The sequence below is a fragment of the Crotalus tigris genome, unplaced genomic scaffold (assembly GCF_016545835.1).
Source record: "Crotalus tigris isolate CLP2741 ecotype Arizona unplaced genomic scaffold, ASM1654583v1 scf7180000017779.458999, whole genome shotgun sequence".
In the NCBI taxonomy this organism is placed as follows: Eukaryota; Metazoa; Chordata; class Lepidosauria; order Squamata; family Viperidae; genus Crotalus; species Crotalus tigris.
Genome location: NW_024096629.1, coordinates 117466 through 138512, shown reverse-complemented (window position 1 = coordinate 138512; position 21047 = coordinate 117466). Strand labels below are relative to the sequence as shown.

At 40.6% G+C, this 21047-nt stretch overlaps 1 protein-coding gene across 6 annotated transcripts in view; it reads right to left on the bottom strand.

Annotated features, from left to right (window-relative positions):
* Nucleotides 1–21047, bottom strand: part of ANO3 (anoctamin 3) — a 175081-nt gene that overhangs the window by 42727 nt on the left and 111307 nt on the right. For all 6 annotated transcript variants that reach the window (XM_039342220.1, XM_039342221.1, XM_039342222.1 and 3 more), the window contains 2 exons: nucleotides 17392–17488; nucleotides 12266–12326 (listed from right to left, as the gene is read on the bottom strand). In XM_039342220.1, coding sequence (XP_039198154.1) covers nucleotides 12266–12326; nucleotides 17392–17488 — 158 coding nt within the window. The remainder of the gene's footprint in view (nucleotides 1–12265; nucleotides 12327–17391; nucleotides 17489–21047) is intronic.

Below are 21047 nucleotides of genomic sequence, written 5' to 3'. Positions count from 1 at the left end.
TTAACAATCTCAAAACCCGTCGAGTTAACCAAAATCTGCTTCTCCTGACTCGACAAATTTTTAGGTAAAATTTTAGTCTTATTTACATTAATCTTAAAACCCGAGACCAAACCATAATGGTGAATCAACTGTAATAAGTTTACTACAGAATAATCAGGTTGCGACAAAGTAACAACCAAGTCATCCGCAAAAGCTCTCAACTTATATTCTTTTTTATTAACATATATTCCTTTAATTTCCTGAGACTCTCGAATTTTAATCAATAATATTTCCAATGTTAAAACAAACAACAATGGCGATAAAGGACACCCCTGTCTAGTACCTTTCTCTATTGTGAAAACCTCCGACAAACCTCCATTAACAATAAGTTGTGCTGTTTGTTTTTGATATATTACCTTAAGGGCTTGTAATATGTTTTCACCAAAATTCATTTCTTCCATTACTCTTAGCATAAAATGCCAATTCAGTTGGTCAAATGCTTTTTCAGCATCTAAAAATATGAGCCCTGCAGGAACTTGGTTGTTCTTATCTAAGTATTCTAATAAGTTAATAATTTGTCTAACATTGTTTTTCATATACCTTCCTGTTATAAACCCTGATTGATCTTTATGCACAAGATGATGCACCACCCTCATAAGCCTATTTACCAAAATTTTTACAAATATCTTATAATCCACGTTTAAAAGAGATATAGGCCTATAATTTTTTGGTAAAGTAAGATCTTGATCCTCCTTTGGAATCAATGATATAAAAGCACTACGCCATGAAGGAGGAATCTCTAAACCCTGTAAGATACCATTAAAAAGATCATTTAATGGTTGAATCATCTCCTCCATTAAAGCTTTATAATAAACAGCTGTTAACCCATCCGTACCCGGTGCTTTCCCTAATTTCAATTGTTGAATTGCTGAGGCGATTTCCTCCTTAGTAATTAAACCATTAATTTCATATTTCTGATCCTCAGTCAGTTTAGGAAAACTTGCCTCAGCTAAATATTTATTTATATCTAACAGTTGTACATTAGTAGATTTGTATAGGTTTTGATAATAATCCAAAAAAGATTTTTTAATTAATTCCTTCTGAGAAACTAGTTTACCCTTATAATTTATTTTCTCTATTATTCTCAGTCTCTGTTTCTTTCTTAATTGATAAGCCAACCATCTCCCCGGCTTATTAGCATTACAAAATGTATTTTGTTTCATAAATAATAAATTGGTTGCAGCTTGATCTGCTATCAACATATTAAATTGTGACCTTAATAACTTTACAGATTCTTTAGTACTTTCATCAGAAGGATTTAGAATCAAAGCCCTTTCTTTTAGTTTAATTTCATCTTCAAGTTCTCTACGTTTCTGAGTCTGATTTCGCTTATAAAAATTATTCATTTTTATCAAAACACCGCGCATAAATGCTTTACCTGCATCCCATACCATTGACATTGAAGTCCCCTTATACATATTCAAAGCAAAATAGTCCTTTAAACACTCCTTTAGTTTTTGAACATTCTTCTCTTGTCTAAACAAATTTTCATTAACTCTCCAGGATCTTCTTTCCTCTTTCTCTTGAATCAACTCCATCCAAACTGGACTATGATCCGTCAGTGATCTAGGAAAAATCTTTACATTCTTTACTTTATTATACAAATCCGTGGTAATCAAGAAAAAGTCAATTCTTGAAAAAGATTGGTGTCTGTCAGAAAAAAAAGTAAAGTCTCTCTCCTCTTGATTACGTTCCCGCCAATAGTCCCTTAATTCCCAGTCTTCTTTCATATCAAAAAAGGCTTTAGGTAGCCTTGCTTGTTTAAGAAAAGGAGAGGAACCTTTCTTATCCCTTTGTGTATCTAAGACACCATTCCAATCACCCATTAATACCACCGATCTATAATCAAGCAAAGTTATTTTTTGGTGTAACTGTTTATAAAATTGTTCCTGTTGTTGATTTGGAGCATAAAGTCCAACTATAAGTACTTTCTTACCATAAATACCAAGTTCAATCATCACATATCTCCCCTGGGGATCTGATTCTACCAGACAAGCTGGCAGGTTTTGTTTGACATATATAACAACTCCCCCTTTCTTCCCAGGTGCAGGAGATATAAAATGAGATCCCAAACGAGCATTAACTAAATATTTCTGATCTTTAAGTAGAATATGAGTTTCCTGTAAACAAATAACATCATTGGTATGTTGTTTCAAATAATAAAAGATTTTTTTCCGTTTCTGAGGAGAATTCAATCCATTAACATTCCAGGTCAAAAACTTTGCCATCTCCCTTGGCACGCAGCCTGGAGAAGACACCATCAAACTCTGACAGAGCTGCGTGTGTTGCATAACTCTTGGGTCTTGCTCCTCCCACCGGCGGTGATGCACTTCCAGGAGAATTCTCTTTGGGCTCTTTTTTACGTTGCTCTTTCTCTTTACGCTTATAAGCTGCACGAGTCATCCTCTGCTCTTTAGCCTCCGTTTGGCGTTGCTTTGCCACTTCTATCATCCCTGCGGAAACCAAATCTAGTGCCTCAGATTGCTGCTCAGGTTCCTTAGCACTCAAAGATTTCCGACCAGATGAAGTTGAGCCTGCACTCAGGACCGAAGTATAGAAATCTCTAGCTTTGTCAACTGTGTTCAATCTGTAACGTGTCCCAGCATGGCTCAAAACGATACCCATCGGAATTTCCCATCTGAATGGCATCGATCTAGCTTTAAGCTCATTGGTTAAAAAAGCAAAGTCTTTCCTACTTCTTAAAATTTTAGATGGGATTTCCTTTAGAATGATGACATCTTGGGCGGCAATCTGAAATCTTTTGTTGTAAAAAGCTTGTATAATCTCATTCCGCAGGGACTTCTTTGTAAAGTAAATCACCACATCTCTGGGCAAATTCTTCTGCTTAGCAATCCAGGAGTTGAGTCTATAAATTTTTTCTACTTCTCTCTGTAATTCTCCTTTATCCATATCCAAAGCCAGCGCCAGATCACTAAGAACCACCTCCATCAAATCTTGATTCATATCTTCCTTGAGGCCTCTAATCCTCAGAGCATACTCCATTTGTCTGTATTGAAACATCAAAATATCTTCTTGTGAGGAGTCCACCTTCCTTTCCACGTCTTGAATTTTGTCATCTAAAGAGTCAACTTTGTCTTCCACTTCCTCAAGCCTTGCATCGAGCTTAACCACCACAGTAGCCAAACCTGAAACAGCTGCCAGTATATCTTGTCGTAATTCATTATTATTTTCTTGCAATTTAGACTTTATCCCCGTTATCTCTTCTTTGAGATCAGATTTAATTTCTGATTTAATCTGTGAAACAAATTGAGTCATTTCCTCTCTCATTTGAACTACAATCTCTCCCATTATGCCTCTAACCTCTTGCACTGAAAGTCCAGGTAGAGGAGGGGAGGGTGGTGGCTGAGCCGGTGGTGCATGTTTAGATTGTTGTTGTAGCTGTGCAGTGGAAGTTATAGGAGAAGAAATAACCTTGGGTACTGAGGAAGGCTGCTGCCTCTTTGAAGCCATTTTAAAAAGCACAATTGTCACTTCCCTTTCCCCTCCAGCCAAAAAGGGAGGAGGAAAAAAAGAAAAAAAGAATTTTTAAAAAGAGACAAACTATAATCATTAAAAGTCCAGAATAAATCCCAAGAATAAGTAATAAAAGAGCAAACAATTCAAAAAAAAAATTCTAAGCCAAAAGCAAAAGCAAAAGCAAAAAACAATCCTTAAAAAGGGAAAGTAAAACAAAAGAGAAAGGAAAAAAAAACTCCGACACTTTCAAAACGCCATCTTAAGTCCTTTCACTAGTATAACAAAGAAAAGGAGGAAAAATAGTAAAAATCAAAAGATAAAAAAATAAACACCTAAAATATAAGAAAAAGTCCTTTAAACTGCTCCGTCCGTTTAAAAATTACTCACCAAAATGCTGTAAACACGGAGATAGAAGCGGCGGTTTCTTTTGCTTCCAAGGAAGCAAAAACAGCTGGGAGGCGGAGATCAGCAAGAGCTCCGAGGGAACACTCCTTTCACCCCCTCTAGAAATAAATCCAGAGGGGGTTCAGGGGTTCTACCTCTACTCTTGCGTTCTCTATCCCTTCCCTTTGCCCGGGAAGGGATTTCCGAGCCGCGGGCCAGCTGATGCGCGCTGCGCTCCGCGGCTCTGACACTTCCCCAGCTGGACGGCTAAAAGCTAGCCGCCATCGCCGTCGCCTCCCACCGGAAGCTCCTCGACTTTCTCCTTTCTTATCGCACCACACCGTCCACTTCTACAGGGAGAAGTCCAGCTGAACTTCGTTGGGGGCGCCAACTTACTACTAGACTTGACCGGTTGCATCCGGACAGACTGCCTTCATCTACCTCACATCCTAGGGCACCTAGACAACTACTTGTGGGTGCCCCGGTTTGGGCTCGCAATTACGGGCCTGGTCATACATGGGTCCCCGCTTCTGTGTCCAGGATCACAGGTCCTCTCTCCTACGAGGTTGCCCTGGACAACGGTCGTGTCCTGCGTCGGCACATCGACCAACTTCGCTCTAGGCGAGACTTTTCTGATGAGACTCCTGGGTCTTTTCCAGGGGGGGAGGGGGACCCTTTGGAGCAAAGGGAAGGGCAAGAGCTACTGCCCATCTCCGCTGAGGGAGCCACAAACGGCCCATCCCAGGATTCTGCAATTGCTCCGAAAAGGAAGTCATGGAGCTTACCCACACAACAGGCACTCACGCCTACTCCAGCCATGGAGTCACCCCGGGGGCATACTCACTTTCCACATACATCACACAGCACTCCAGCAACGGAGGATACCCGGGGGCATCCCAACAAATCATTCCCCGCAAGAGAGCTGGCACACAGTTCCCAAGGTTGGCCTGACCTTACCCCAAATCCTACAGGGGGTCAAACATACACAGAGCTAGTCGAGGAACCAAGTCCCGACTACAACAACCCTAGCACAAATCAGGGAACACCTGAGTTTTGGGAAAGTACAGAAACCCACACGAGCCCGAGCACAGAATGGGGTTCAGGGAATGGACAGCCTCCTGACAGGTCTTGGACTGACCTAGGAGGTTCTACAGAGACGCCCAGCAGTGGCTATCACTTCAAGGGGCCTGAGGGCCTACAGCTAGGTAGGACAACCAGGTCACAAAGCAACAGAAGCCCTGGCCTGATGAGCCCGGTGGGCAAGCAAGCAGGCCAGGCATCGGGGCACAGTCCTTGGAAGACACCAGGGCACAATAGAGAGAACAGGCTCACGCCTCCCTCCAGTCAGGGGACTTATGCCAGTAACCCAGAGCTAAGAAGGTCACAGAGAGCAAAGAAATCTCCTAAGTATCTAGAAGATTACATAACATTGCTGGCAAGGCAAAAGCCAGTAATCAGTGGGAGCACTGGGGAGCAAAATGTCATATAAAATAAATGTTGTATGTTGGTAGTAGTTTTAGCCCGGGGGAAAGGGGTGTTATGTCCCGAGCCTTGCAAACGGCTCGGGCGTTTGCAGGCAGTCCCGGGCAGGTGCAAAGCTGCCCGGGACCAGACAGGCTGTCGCCAGCGCCGTGCGCATGCGCGGGTGTGCTGGCGCGGGAAAAGTAACCCATTTACCCGGGAGTTGCCTATATAAGAGGCTGCGAGGCGTTTGGGCGAGGCTGAAGCCATCTTCCTGTAAGCTGAACGCTGAATAAAAGAAACTGAGAACTCCAGCTGCTTCTCGTGTCTGTTTTCCCGCCACGGACTCAACAATAATAATAATACTTAAATAGAAGTAGATCTGTAAGAACAGCCACATCTTTTTAACTCTTGCAGAACATGTAATTTGGATCAAAAGGCCAACAACTGTTTTGGGGAAACATATTTATTTCTATACCATAAGAAACAGCACAGAAACTTTTCCAAATGATGGCGCCTTATGACTGTCAAGAAGATTATATTGTTGTTCATTTTCATACAAGCACATTAGTAGTCTCTAGCATGAAATGGATAACATGCTTTATTACATAAAATGAGCTATGTGCTTAGGCTGGAGAGCGTAACCTGTTCACCTGGTTAGATTGTTTAATCTATTTTGCAAGGTTGGAGTGAAGATGAATTGCATAACCTCATGTTTTCTAAGGGCCTTTTGATGGAAGGACAAAATACAAATATTTATTTACTGTATTATGATTGTCTTTCTTGCCAAAATGAAGCTAAAATATACAACTATAATTAAACCTAATTCAAAACAAACACGTACATACACACCCCATATTAATTAAAGTTCCTTGATTTTAGAAACCATGAAAGGTCAAACTCCTGCCTGAATAATTGGGCTTTCAAGTAGAACAACAGCCTGGAAGTGGAATTAGCTCAACCTCTTTGGTAAATAATTACAAAAGCTGGGAATAGCCACCGAGAAACCTTCCCTCCATGTTCACTAATTGTGCAGGTGATAAAATGGGAAGGAGAAAAGATGCTCTTCTGAAAGCTCTAAAGCCAAAGGAGGTTCAGACAGAAAAATGGTCCTTCAGATGTGAAAAATAAATCCACTGTCTACTAAGCATGTCACATAGTAAAAAAAAAAAGAAGCATCTGGTATCTTGTGACTCAATTTTCATTTATTTTTTCTATACTGAGATACCATTTTTTAAAGCACTTTGGGTAAGAGACGAAGATTTGTGGAATGTGCATGAAAGAAATCAGGGAAGAATAGACAAATGTATTATTCCCTCAAGCCTCATTCAGGTAGTTTTTTTAGTTTCCACAGATTTTTCAAGACAGGGCAGAAAATCCGGAAGGGACAGCTTGATTGCCTCTTCTCTGTACAAGTTTGGTTTATTACCTGGACAATGGTTGTTTTATTCTTGTTCTCTGTTTACTACATGCATATGGAGCATGTCAGGTAATAGCGAGACTCTGTGTGTGTACACACATGCACATATATGTATATATAGAAACATATATACATATACATTACATATACATACACACACACACACACACACACACACACACACACACACACACACACATATATATATATATATATATATATATATATATATATATATATATGCGATTAAAAAGGTTAAAAATGTGAACCCTAGGGATATTCATAATAAAATATAAAAATGAACACTAGGGTAATAAAAAAACTAAGGAAGTTTTTAATAGGTTAAAACTATAAAAGTTTTAAAAAGCGCCAAGCTTTCGCCGTCACCTGCCGGCATCCTCAGGGCTGGCGTGCCAGAGAATGAGAAGGTCTTTTTATAGGCGTGCCGAGGTTTGCGCTCGGCTCCTTGATCTTGTTATGGGGCCTGATTGGTTCAGCCGTGTATAGTTGGCCTGCGCTTTTTTTCTCTTCTTAGTTGTATTTTTATCCTCGTCCGTCTCCAGTTCTCCCAACCTCAGATTAGCTGAATGGCAATTCCAGTTATTTCGGTTGCTTTCAGGTTCCGATCTCCCCTCAGGCTTGGGTGGTGGTGGACGTTCCAAGTTCCTTTCTCCACCCCGTTCTGTCCGGTTGCTACTTTTAGAGTCCCATATATTTCTGGTCTCAATGCTTTCGGTTTTAATATGTTTATCATCCTGGTAATCCCGTAAATTGTTACGAGTCTGGTGTAGCGTGGGGGGGGTATTCCGCATGGTGGAGGGGTTGTCTCTTGTTCGTTGTCATGCCCAGCTGTCTCGCACGTGTCTTACTCCGAGTGCTCAATCCTGGGGGTGTGTGCACAGCCATCGAGGCGCGTCCCTCCTTGTTACAGTGTTCTTCCTCAGTTCTCCCCTTTTTTACCTTGTTGGAAGCGCTCGCGTATGTTCTATGGGAGTCCTCAGGATCGTCAGGTAGGGGGTATGACAGCCCCCTGCCGCTCTCCGACTTTCCTTCCTCCTCTCTAACGGTATGTAGGGGTTCATCATCAACCACCTCCCGTCGTTTTAGACAAAGAGGCATATGTAAGAAAGGCATTGGATTTACTCCAAGACGGTGCTGCCTATAGAGTGGTTAGTAAAGATCCCTCCACCACTTTGAGAAACCGTACTAACAAGCTCCTAGATGACCTCAAACGTAAGGGGAGGATGGGGGAAGAAGTGCTGAGAAGGATCCGCCCTGGTGACTCAGCACTCGCTAGATTCTATGGCTTACCTAAGATACATAAGCCCAATGTCCCCCTCCGCCCCATTGTAGCATTTAGAGGTACCCCCATCTCTGAACTTGCCAAGTGGCTGAGCGTTCGCATCGGCCACTTGGCAAGTAACAGCGACACCACCGTAAGATCGGCAGAAGAATTCCTCAATAGAATAAAAACCCTGAAGGTAGAAGAGGATGAGCTCATGGTCTCCTTTGACGTAGTTTCTGTATTTACGTCCATCCCGCAGAAACTTGTGGTTGAGGTCCTAAGAGACCGGCTTAACCAAGGAGACCATGGGCAACACCAGGACTCCCTTCAAACGGAGGACTTGGGAAAGCTCATGGAAATATGTCTTAACACCTACTTCACCTTCCAGGGGGTTATATATGAGCAAATTAAAGGAACACCTATGGGGTCGCCGATCTCTAGTGTGGTTGCAGAGATGGTACTCCAGCAGCTGGAACACATAGCGATGGCCCAACACCAACCAAAATTTTGGGCCTGCTATGTGGATGATACATTTGCGGTCATTAAGAAAAGACACAAAACTGAATTTATGGGCATCCTGAATTCGGTATACCCGGACATCCAATTCACCATGGAGGAAGAAGATCAGGGCAGTCTAGCATTTTTGGATGTACTAGTGCAGCGCCAGGTGGATGGATGTCTAGCTACCAGGGTATACCGAAAACCAACGTGTACAGAGAGGATTCTCCACTTTAGGAGTAATCACCCGATGGCCCATAAAGCCAGTTGTGTCAGGACGCTATTCAAACGAGTGGAGACACACTGCAGCACCATCAAAGCCAAAAAAGAAGAGAGAAACCACCTCTTCCGAATATGTAGAGGCAACGGCTACCCGGTTAAAATCATTAATCAGTTCAGGAGACCACCTGGACTCCGGAGTAACCCTGCATCTCAAGAACCCGTGCCTCAAGCCACCACACGTATTGCCCTCCCCTATCTCCATAACGTATCGGAAGCCACAGCTAGGATCCTGGCACCACACAAAATACAGGTGGCCCATAGACCCAACCAAACACTGCGAGCGGCCATAATGCGCCCTAAGGACCCGCTCCCCAGTACCGAAAGATCAGCAGCCGTCTATAGGATTGACTGTACGGACTGCCAATGTAATTATACTGGGGAGACTGCTAAACGCATTAAGACCAGGGTCCACGAGCACGAATTAGCAGTGAGAAGGAGAGACTGTCACTCCCAAATATGGGCCCATATGGTGGATCTAGGCCATAAGTTTAACTTTAGTGACGTCAGTGTAGTGGCAAATGATAACACCAAAGGGGGCCGCCTTCTTAGAGAGGCATGGCTCTCAGACAGTAAGTCTATTAATAGGCACATTGACCTATGCCCATCCTATCTAGCCTTAAGATCATGGAGTGCCAATAATCAGCGGCAACACCCCCGACGGCCTGATAACAATCTGGGTAGCAACCGCACCGCCCAACGAACCAGGTGCAATTCGAAAGAAGGGAAACAAACGCGAGGCACCTCGACCATCCCCGCGGGACTGCCGCAATCCCAGAAGATCAGGGGAGGGACAGGAACCAAGGTCCGGACCCCCGGCTACAAAGAAGAGATGAGGGAAGATACGGCAGGTGGAAATGCGGAGGAATCACCAAACGCAATGGCCTGCCTACACACCAAAAGAAACATCGCAGCTGGTCGGGAAAGGAGGAGAAGACCCCCCCATGCAGCTGGAACGATCAGCTCCTACGAGGACAAACCACGGGAGGTGGTTGATGATGAACCCCTACATACCGTTAGAGAGGAGGAAGGAAAGTCGGAGAGCGGCAGGGGGCTGTCATACCCCCTACCTGACGATCCTGAGGACTCCCATAGAACATACGCGAGCGCTTCCAACAAGGTAAAAAAGGGGAGAACTGAGGAAGAACACTGTAACCAGGAGGGACGCGCCTCGATGGCTGTGCACACACCCCCAGGATTGAGCACTCGGAGTAAGACACGTGCGAGACAGCTGGGCATAACAACGAACAAGAGACGACCCCTCCACCATGCGGAATACCCCCCCACGCTACACCAGACTCGTAACAATTTACGGGATTACCAGGATGATAAACATATTAAAACCGAAAGCATTGAGACCGGAAATATATGGGACTCTAAAAGTAGCAACCGGACAGAACGGGGCGGAGAAAGGAACTTGGAACGTCCACCACCACCCAAGCCTGAGGGGAGATCGGAACATGAAAGCAACCGAAATAACTGGAATTGCCATTCAGCTAATCTGAGGTTGGGAGAACTGGAGACGGACGAGGATAAAAAATACAACTAAGAAGAGAAAAAAAGCGCAGGCCAACTACACACGGCTGAACCAATCAGGCCCCATAACAAGATCAAGGAGCCGAGTGCAAACCTCGGCACGCCTATAAAAAGACCTTCTCATTCTCTGGCACACCAGCCCTGAGGATGCCGGCAGGTGACGGCGAAAGCTTGGCGCTTTTTAAAACTTTTATAGTTTTAACCCATTAAAAACTTCTTTAGTTTTTATTACCCTAGTGTTCATTTTTATATTTTATATATATATATATATATATATATATATATATATATATATATATATATATATATATATATATATATATATATATACTGTATATATATATGGGACATACATATGTGGGACAGTTGGGAAGACCTAAACACATAAGAGGGTGATGCACATTAAAAAATGGGAATAGTTTTAATAATATTGTTGTGGCCACTATTCTGAATATTTTTGACCATATCCTGTGGATACCCATAGTTAGAGATGCCAAGAATCAGAGATGGGAAGAAAAGTAAAGATAAAGGAAGAGCATGCAGGCTAAATGCAAGATAGAGATAAGAACTCAAAAAAGTAGAGATTTTAACCCAGTTTTGTAGGCTCTTACAGATGATTGTCCTTGTAAGGATTTACTTGTGAAACTATTGGCTGCTGGATGCTTATTTTAAATGTTTTAACTGAAATCCCCAATCCTGAAGAAGGCATCAATGTAATTTCACTTGTTTGGTTCCTTTTGCTATATATATAGTCTTGGTAAACCATTGCCCTGTTTAATGATTGTCTGAAATTATGACAGTGCTGAAAAAAAAAATGATTTTACAACCATTTTACAACTTACAGTATGTCCATTGCGGGTCCTCTGTGGTCACATGATTATGGTTTGGGCACTTTGCATTCAGTGTGTATTTATGGCTGTTGCAGCATCCTGAGGTCATGATATGACGCGATTGTCATTTACAAGCTTCACAAAAATAAAGTCAATGGAGAAGCCAGCAGTGAAATCGCATATCATGGTCATGTGATTTTTCACTTAACAACCAATGATGATTCAATTGACAACCTCAGTGGAATTGACATTGTAAGTCCTTTGTGGTCATGTGATGCTTTGCTTAATGACAATAGAACTTAACAATGGTGGTAATTGTGGTTGTTAAGTGAAGACTACTTGTGTCATCACATAACCTATCTCTCTTGCACCTTTAAAGGTGTCCTTCTCATTTCAAAAAAGATTCCAATGCAATATCAGTAAAAGTTCAACATTTCAACTTTCCATAGTTACAATTGCCTCCTTTCTCCCCAAAACACACAAAGGAACCTTTCTGAAGTTTTTTTTTTTTAATTTTGCTTTTAGTCATCTATTTGCTTTTCATATGGTTTATATGCTCATCATCCACGAGTGTCAGCAGTCAGAAAGAACCATCAGGAACTGACTTCATCTTTTGATACAGAAATTTTCTCATATAGAATATAGATATTTTTCTAAAATACATGACATTGGTGCTTTTTAAAAAAGTTACTGTTATTTGAATCAAATATCAGTAGCAAATTTTGTTTTACACATGCATTTTTTGCAGATTTTTTTCTTAGAGGAAACAGTCCTACTCTTTGTGCTGCTGCAAAATTCATTAACATTGAATATGCAAATTTTCTTCAAAGAATATATATGGCAGAATTTCCTTTACATTTTACACTCCTTCATCCCTAACTGTAGAAAATAGATTTTAGACATGTAAAGTAAATATATCCTATGCAGGCATATGTTCCAAATGCCTGCCAATAGTTTTAAAATATAATTTTCCATATTACATTTTACTTCAACTATCAAGTCCACTGACTATAGTGTTTTCTGTTATTTGTACATTATTATTAAACAATAACTTACCCCATATAGCCATAAAAATGGCAAAGAAGACAGTTCCTCCATTATCAAATAAGTATGTAACCTTAGGAGGAAAAAATAAAGGAAGTTATGCAAATTATTAATGAAACTACTCAAAATGTTAAGAAAACCCAAAAAGATGAAAGTTATAACAAATTATTGAACTTTAGCCTCAGATATACAAACATGGTTCAACTTCTTTGAATTTAAAGAACATTTTTCCTTCTCTGCAGAAGCAATTTTCAAGATATATAGTACACAGTACACAGAAACTGTTATGCAGAACATCAAACTAAGTAATTTGTTCTGGGGCAACAGAATTATGAAGCAAAATTATAGAGCTTTGTGGGAAAAAAATGGGAGCATGAATTTCAAACATCAAGAAAATAACAATTGAAATTAATTTTAAACAAACAGTTCCCCATTTCGGATCATATTTGTTTGCTCCTTCATATGTATGCCTTGCCCTCCTTCACACATAGACTAATTCAATCTAACAGTAAAATAGGAACAATTACAACAGCCTAACCACATTTCAATTATTATAAATTAGTTCCCTCAGAAAAGACTGGCTGCAAAGGAAGGTCTTGATTCCTTTCCAGAAAACAGAGAGAATGGGACAAAGCACAGCTTTCAAGGGAGTAAATTGTAGCTTCCAAGCAATAAATAAAAAACAACTAAATGCATAAAAGACCTTCTTCATATGCCAACTAATCAACTTTGAAAAATAAAGGGATATTTTAAAGAACCTCTCCAGCTGTTTGTGTGGTTACAGTTATTACAGAGAGACAGTGTGATATTGTGGTTGTGTAAGTTTTGCACTAGAAAGGGACAGTACCAATTTCTGGTCCACTGAGTGAACTTGGTCCAATCACTCCCTTGGCCCAGCCTATCTCACAGGATTGAGGTATTCCATGCTTAACAGATATACAGGTAGTGGTTTTCGGGACTGGCAACCCTTATTGCTAAGTGATGCTGTTGCAAAGTATGGCCTTATGTGACTGTGCCAACCTACGACAACAGTTGTGGCCTCACAGTCATTAAGCACAATATTGCATGATCACCGTTTACAACCTCCTATTGATTTTCTTATTGACTGTTTGTCAGACGATGGCACAGAAGATCATGCATGGTGATGATGTGACTGCAGGATGTTGCAGCCATCGTAATTGTGTGCCAAGCATACAAATTGCAATGTGACAGCAGGAATGCAGCAAGCACTGATTGTAAATCTCCTTATTCAACACCATAACTTTGAATGGTGATTGATTGAGTGGATGTTAAGTGAGGATTATCACAGTAAATTCATGATAAATAGAAAATGCTATTACTGTAGGCTGCTCTGAACAATAGTTACAGAACATTAGCACTATAAAAACAAAACACATTATACTTCAAAAAATCTCCACATTATTCATCTTAGGCCAATTACAAAAAAAATGTCAGAATCTAAAAGAAGCCATTCTATAAACAGGATTCCATAGCCTATCACTCAGTTTCCTAAGCAGGGATTACATAACAACCGATTTTTGATTGTCAGCATAGCAATTAATTAAACCATTGTTCCTTTCTGGTCTCACAAGACTGAGTCACTCTTATATTCTTAATGATATAGGGATGGTCTCTTAGAAGGTGCAAATGGAATGCACCATTTAGATAAGAGTGCACTTTAGTGATAAAGTACATACATGTTTTCTGACTGTTTTCAGATTTGATTGGTACTATATACAGTAGGATTGCATCTTAAAGCATATGTATCTATACCAGTGGTTCTCAACCTTTCTAATGCTGTGACCCCATAATACAGTTCCCCATGTTGTGGTGACCCCCAACCACTTATACATCACCGGGTGCCAGGGGCGTGGCCAAAGAAAAGGGGGAAAAATGGCAGACAGCCTTGTTTGGTGACCCCCGTGAAATGGTCGTTCGACTCCAAATGGGTCCCGACCCACAGGTTGAGAACCACTGATCTATACAGACATAGTATCTACTGAGATTTATCACAAATGTGTGTACCTCTGGTCTTTGAAACTGCTTCCTTGAAGCAAGGGAGAAATCTCTTGATATAACACAGTGGTGGTGAACCTATGGCACGGATGCCAGAGGCGGCACTCAGAGCTCTCTCTGTGGGCACATACGCCATCACTCCAGTCCTAGGCCTTCAGCTGGGTTTTATAAAACCTTTTTGCTTTGGGCCTCTGCCGCCATGTGCAAAAAAAAAAGGTTCAATCAATCAGTCAATTTCAACTTCTCGCGGGGGAAAAAAGATCTCGCAAAGTTGGAATTGATTGATTGAACTTTTTAGTCCCACCCAGTCTGCCATTACCACCGCAGCCACGGCCACCCAATGGGCCATGCCCACCCAATTGGCCACATGCACCCGGCACTCGACAATGGGTTTTGGGTTGCAGTTTGGGCCCTCATTCTCTAAAAGGTTTGCCATCACTGATATAACACATCTCTTTTTCCTGAAGATCTGATCTGCCTACATTCTTGTCTGCAGGCTCTTGGCTTTGCCCTAGTTTTAGTGAGATCACGAACTGATTTATAGTTATGCAATTAGTTTCTCATAAGCGTCAACTGCTTGGCTTGAGTCATAAACAAGAGGCTCACTTTGCTTTTAAGAAAGATATTAATTCAATTGGGTCCAGTCTAATTGGACAGGGTGTGTGAAACTACATAAAGCAGATGCAGTGGTTTTGAATCCAAATGGTGCAAGGCCATCTGTACCTTGCCCCTATGTGTCTCCATGCTGATGTTTGCTTTCCACAAATAGAAATGAGGTTTCTAGGTCAGGTAACCACTCCCTCCTCGGGTATTAGAATATCAATTTAATTTGTTTGTATTGTGAGTTCCATAATACGTCAATGATGACTGCAAAATGATTATCCAGTTTTGGTTGCTTTACAGGACTCTAGAGCTTGCATGGAAAGATTTGATAAAAACACATATGTCTTGATTTTCAAAAGGAAGAAATAAATTCACGGATTTCTGCAAACTGATGAAGCAATCAAGATTTGTTTTACAGATATTGTACACCTTTTTAGGATAAGTAACTGACAGCAGAAATATCACATGATTCTGCAACCAGCTAATCAAGAGCTACAATATGTATGAACTATTTATTATCCAAAGCTGGATTGTCTATAAATACCTTACTAGGTGTCTGAGAACTAAATTTAGATTTGTAAGCATTGCCTTCACTATCTTTGCTAATGCTTCACATGTATATTATTTTTTTCACAGTATGCATTTTATACTTCAAAGTTCTTTTGTCTCACAGAGAAGCAAGTAAGCAGGCTCTTTTTAGGATTGACATTTGCCTTTCCCAACTCCATCAAGAATCTAGCAAACATCGCTCAAAAATGGAACGAGAAAGATACTCCAACCGAAGAGGAAATATTACTGAAAATTTTCAATCGCACTGAAATGGATAGACTTACATGGGAACTCAAGGATAAAAGTGAAACTAAGTACTATAAAATCTGGGAAGAATTTTATGATTGGATAGACAATAAGAGGGCAGACAAGACAAATGTATAGTGTTAGAATAAAATATAGATTATAGACAAATGTATATTTAAAAGATAAATAGATATACAGAAATAAGGGAAAAAGTGTTAATATTATATTATAAATAGTGAGCAAAGCTCAAGAACTTTATGTCTACATGAGTACTAATACTACTGTAAAATGTTGGAAGATGTATAGAACCAGTGATGTCATATCTATGTCCAATGTGTTTTTAATTTTGTATTATCAATAAAAAAATTAAAAAAAAAAGAATCTAGCAAACATCACGTTATTAACAGGTAGCCCTTGACTTATGATCACAATTGAGCCCAAAATTTATATTGGTAAGCGAGACAGCTGTTAAGTGAGATTTGCCAGAATTTACAACCTTTCTTCTTGCCACAGATGTTAAGTGAATCACTGCATTTGTTAAGTTGTAACATGATTGTTAAGTGAATCTGGCTTCCTCGTTGACTTTGCTTGTCAAAAGGTCACAAAAGGTGATCACATGATCCTGGAACACTGCAGCCATCATACATATGAGTCAGTTGCCAAGTATCTGAATTTTGATCATGTGATCATGGGGATGCTGCAACAGTCTTAAGGGTGGAAAGAAGTCATAAGTCACTTTTTTCAGTGCTGTTGTAACTTCAAACGGTCGCTAAATGAACTGCTATAAGATGAGGAGTACCTGTAATGTTGTTATGAATGAAGGCAAATATATGTGTCCCAGGATAATGTTTTAGAATCCAATCTGGGTCGGTCACCAGAACCAGAGGTTTAGTCTTCCAAGCTTTTGGACTTGTGCTGGAGCCCGTCCTCGGGGAACTTCTTTCTCCCTTGCTTTATGAACTAGGAAAGGGGTATAGTCTGATAAATACGACACATAGAATAGCCCAAAGCGCACATTCTGGAGAGAGACAAGTTCCCTGGGGATGGGCTCCAGCAAGACTCCAAAAGCTTGGAAGACTAAACCTCTGGTCCTGATGACCAACCCAGATTGTTCTTACCTTTAGGTTCTATCACAATCATTTCATTGTCAACCAACACCACGATTCTTGTGAGATAGTGAACACAATGAAATGGCATTATCGACTGCTCTTTAAAGATCAGTGCGTTTCTGGATATAAGGAGGAAAATATAACTTGAATAGTTTTCAGTGGAAGCTGGGGAGAGGAGTCAATGGCTTTAAGAGAGAGGAGGAAGAGGTACTGTTAAGGCGATGGTCAGTTAAGAGGGGTTTGAGCTTGGGACAAAAAAAAACTCAGAATAGCCCCTTCCTAGTTAGAACATGGAATAACAGAGTTGGAAAGGAGCTTGGAGGTCATCTAGTCCAACTTCCCTGTGGAAGCAGGAGAGTCTATACCATTTCAGACAAGTGAATGTCCAGTCTCTTCTTGAAAGCTTCCAGTGATGGGGCACCCACAACTTCACTCTATGAACCCACAAGTTCGAAGAGTGAGTTGAGGGAAGTACATTCAGACTTGCATGATTCCATTGTTACAATAAGAATAGTCCCGATCTACATGGCATCGGTCACTTACTCTAGCCCACCTTGCTGCGCTCACAGGAGCCATCTGGGAAACAAAAAACAAGGATCATGGAAAGCCAGTTACCTTTGCATAGATGCAGCTTTCATTGAGCTTTTGCAGTGTGCAGCTCTTCTCGCACATGGGGCACATGATGGTCTCATTTGCTTCACAGATCTCTTTGCTACAGCAGGGATGCAAGAAAACAAATCGTTATCCAACCAGATGCAAGTTATATGGACCCTGATGAGTGTATTTGGCAAAGCACTTGGCTTGTAGTTTTTAAGGCAACATGTTTTTAGCTCTCAGTTTGGACTGGAATAAAATTTGCCGTAGACACAAAATAGTACATAGGATTTAATCGTGATGAAAAGAACATTAGCTTTTTTGCTGTCAACAAATAGTTTCAGATTCTTCATAAAAGCTCTCATGGAAAGAGAGGGATCCCAAGAGAGAAATATAGGGATTCCAAATTATTTTATAGAACTTTGCAGTTTGCATTGCCTAAAAAGTAGAATTAAGCAAAAATCTCAACACTACCCTTGGTGATAAGAAAGTAGATAATAAACATGTTTGAGTCATTCATTAATCTTATTTTTCAATCCAAGATCAAACATTTCCAGAGCTCTCAGTCCTCTTTATTGGTTAATTAAAGTCATTAAGTGAATAAATAGGGACTAAGACATCATGTCCTACTTTTAACCAAGAAATCATCTGGCTAGTTCTTTATGCATTTATAGGGATATAAAAGAATTTTCCCACAGTTCCAGATGAAGATTAAATCCAGCTGTAAATTAGTCTTCTGTGAATGGGGATTAGACACTTTTGCAACTTTTATAAATGGCTACATCTTTTGGTCTTATCTTTCTTTTCAGCATGAAAATCTTTCTCTCTCTCTAGAGACAGACTAATTCTCCTTTGCTACACTTCCTGGACACTGTAGGATATTGAAGAGACACAGGTATAAACAGTTCCTTTTGCCAAAGAGAGAATTCTTTCTAGCTTGCTATACTGCACAAATAGAAAAAAGACAAAACTTGATTTCATTATAAACAAGGCTTGCATTTAATGCATAGCAATCAGTGGCATTCTTTCTTGCATAGTAATTTCATTAGCCTTTTTGAAATCTGACTATTTATCAGACCTTCTGAGTCTTTGAAAGTCTACTGTTGCAGCTTTCTGCCCAGTTGGTTGAGACATAGATCATAGCTCTGCAGAGAACTCTTTGCTGCTGTGATATGGTGGGAAAGCATTTTTGCTGGTAAATTAAGGAAAGCAAGAACCTCTGGCCATTAAAACATTTTTAAAATCAAGTTTATTATTATAAATCTGAAATAAAACTTCTGGAGCAGAAAGCTGTCTTGTACATTATGCCTTAAAACAGATAGGTTTGCTATCAATCCACCCATTCCTATCATTCAAATGTGATCTGACTATGATTCATTCTTGTGTGTTGAAGAGGAGCTTACACATGTAGTTTTTGTCAGATTTTTTGTATTCTTACTATCCAAAATGAGTTTAAAAATTCACCATAAAAACCATATTTTCCATATTAAAAAAAAAACATATTTCCAGCCTGGAGATTGGTTTAACTGCTGCAAGTTTTGGACTGCATGAGAGTGGTGACTTTGTTTCAACAAATTACCTTTTTGATATATTTGTTAAATGATTTGTTTTTTTATTCTTCCATAGGTAAAAACAGGTAAAATAATGCCTGGCTTTTTAATATGGAATAAACACCTGGCCATGTTTATTTTATACAAGAATGCTCACCACTTCAACTGCTAAATTTATCCATTTGGCTGATTTGAAATCTCAAATCAGCATGCATAATGTGAGAATGTATAGCTAGGATATATGTTTACATAATTCCATTTATGTTGAGATCAAGTAATTATGTTTTGCTGTGAATAACAATAACATCTGAATTATCTACTCATCGTTCCTTCTAAAAGCCAGCTGCATTGTTCAAGTATTTTTTTTTAAATGTCAAACTCATCAGAAACCACTAGATGGAAGACTTGCTTTAACTACATGGTATACTCTTACATAACTTTAAGAAATTACATATTGCTGTAAAAATCATATGTATAATACACATGGATTCACTCAATATAGGAACTGTCAGAGCAAGCAAAGTTGCATCTGCTATAAAAGAAAAGTCCCCTCTTCAAGTTTGTGTGAAAGTCCTGTCTTTTGCAGAGGGAGCTGTGCTTTAGTGTAGTCTTTACATGGTGGAACTAGCTAGTGGTGCACAATGTTGCATCAAAGCGATGAAGCTATAATCTAACAGTACACTTGGTCTGCCCAATACCTTATTATAACCAATAGTGCCTTCAGAAACTTGTAATATTATCATCAGATGACATTCTATGAACTATGGTTAATTATGAACTTTTGGGGGGAATGCTGTTATGCTCATAATTGTCATTCTATTCTGAGACTAATTATTTAAACAACTTATGAGGCTGCCCATCTTGTTGCGGCAAATCTGGGCAGCTAGCAACAAGAGTCCAAAAACATTAAAAAGAACTGCAGTGGCGCAGCAGTTAGAGTACAGTACTGCAGGCCACTTTAGCTGACTGTGTTCAGCAGGTCAGCGGTTCAAATCTGACCGGCTCAAGGTTGACTCAGCCTTTCATCCTTCCGGGGTAGGTAAACTGATGACCCAGATTGTTGGGGGCAATGTAAATGTATATATATACATTGCTTACTGGTGTCCACCGCTTAGAGAGTGCTTGCACTGAAAGCAGTATATAAGTCTCATAAATAAATAAATAAATAAACAATCAACTTCCAATCAACCCTTTTACCTTGCAGGCAGAAAGCAAATAGTTAACAGGTTTCCCTTACCACCCAACTCTTGCACTTGAGGGAAAAGACAGCCCTTTAAAACCTTATTAGATGGTGTAGGGCAGGAGTGTCAAACTCAATTTCACTGAGGGCTGCATCAGCATTGCGGTTGCCCTGGGGGGGGGGCGGGTAGGTGTGGCCAGAGTGGGTGCAGCCTATTGGGTGGGAGTGGATGGAGTGGGTGTGGCCTACTGGGTGGGTGTGGGCAGTTCTACATCATTCGCGTCTATGGGAGCCTGGGTAGGAGTGGGACAGATCTGAGGGTCTGTGGCAGAAGGGGGTGGGACAGGGCAAGTGCCAAGGCATGGTCCACTGGGGCAAGTGCCAAGATGGCCACCACAAAATTGTACATTGGCTCCCAGCTGGCCTGGGGCAGGGTCAAGACAGTGGGGCTGTTCCCTCACTGTTTCCAGGATGGCTTCGCAGGCCACATGAAATCACTTCGCGGGCCGCATCTGGCCCCCAGGCCTGGTGTTTGATATGTCTGGCTTGGGCATATGCCATGGCAGAGAAGGCATTTCTCCTGAGTCCTGCCAGATCATGCTGCTTACTAAGAAAGAACCTGGAGTATGTGTATCTTGTTGGATAGGTGGGATAGTAGGAAAAAATTGTAGAAAAATGCTCTGTGCTATGTAAAGCTTTGGAGGTGACAGTGAACACTCTGAATGGTCTTAGAAGCTTTTCAGGAGGGAATGCAGCTCATGGAACATTAGTGTTCTATGTTCATACATTAATATTTTCATGGTTGACCATACTGTCATATTCTGGAACAGTTACAACGTCTGAATGTTATTCAGGAGCAGACCCAAGAAGAACACATTCTAATAATTAAAATGGGAGGTAACTAAAGCATAAATGACCATGAATTGGTCCTCATCCAAAAATGAGTG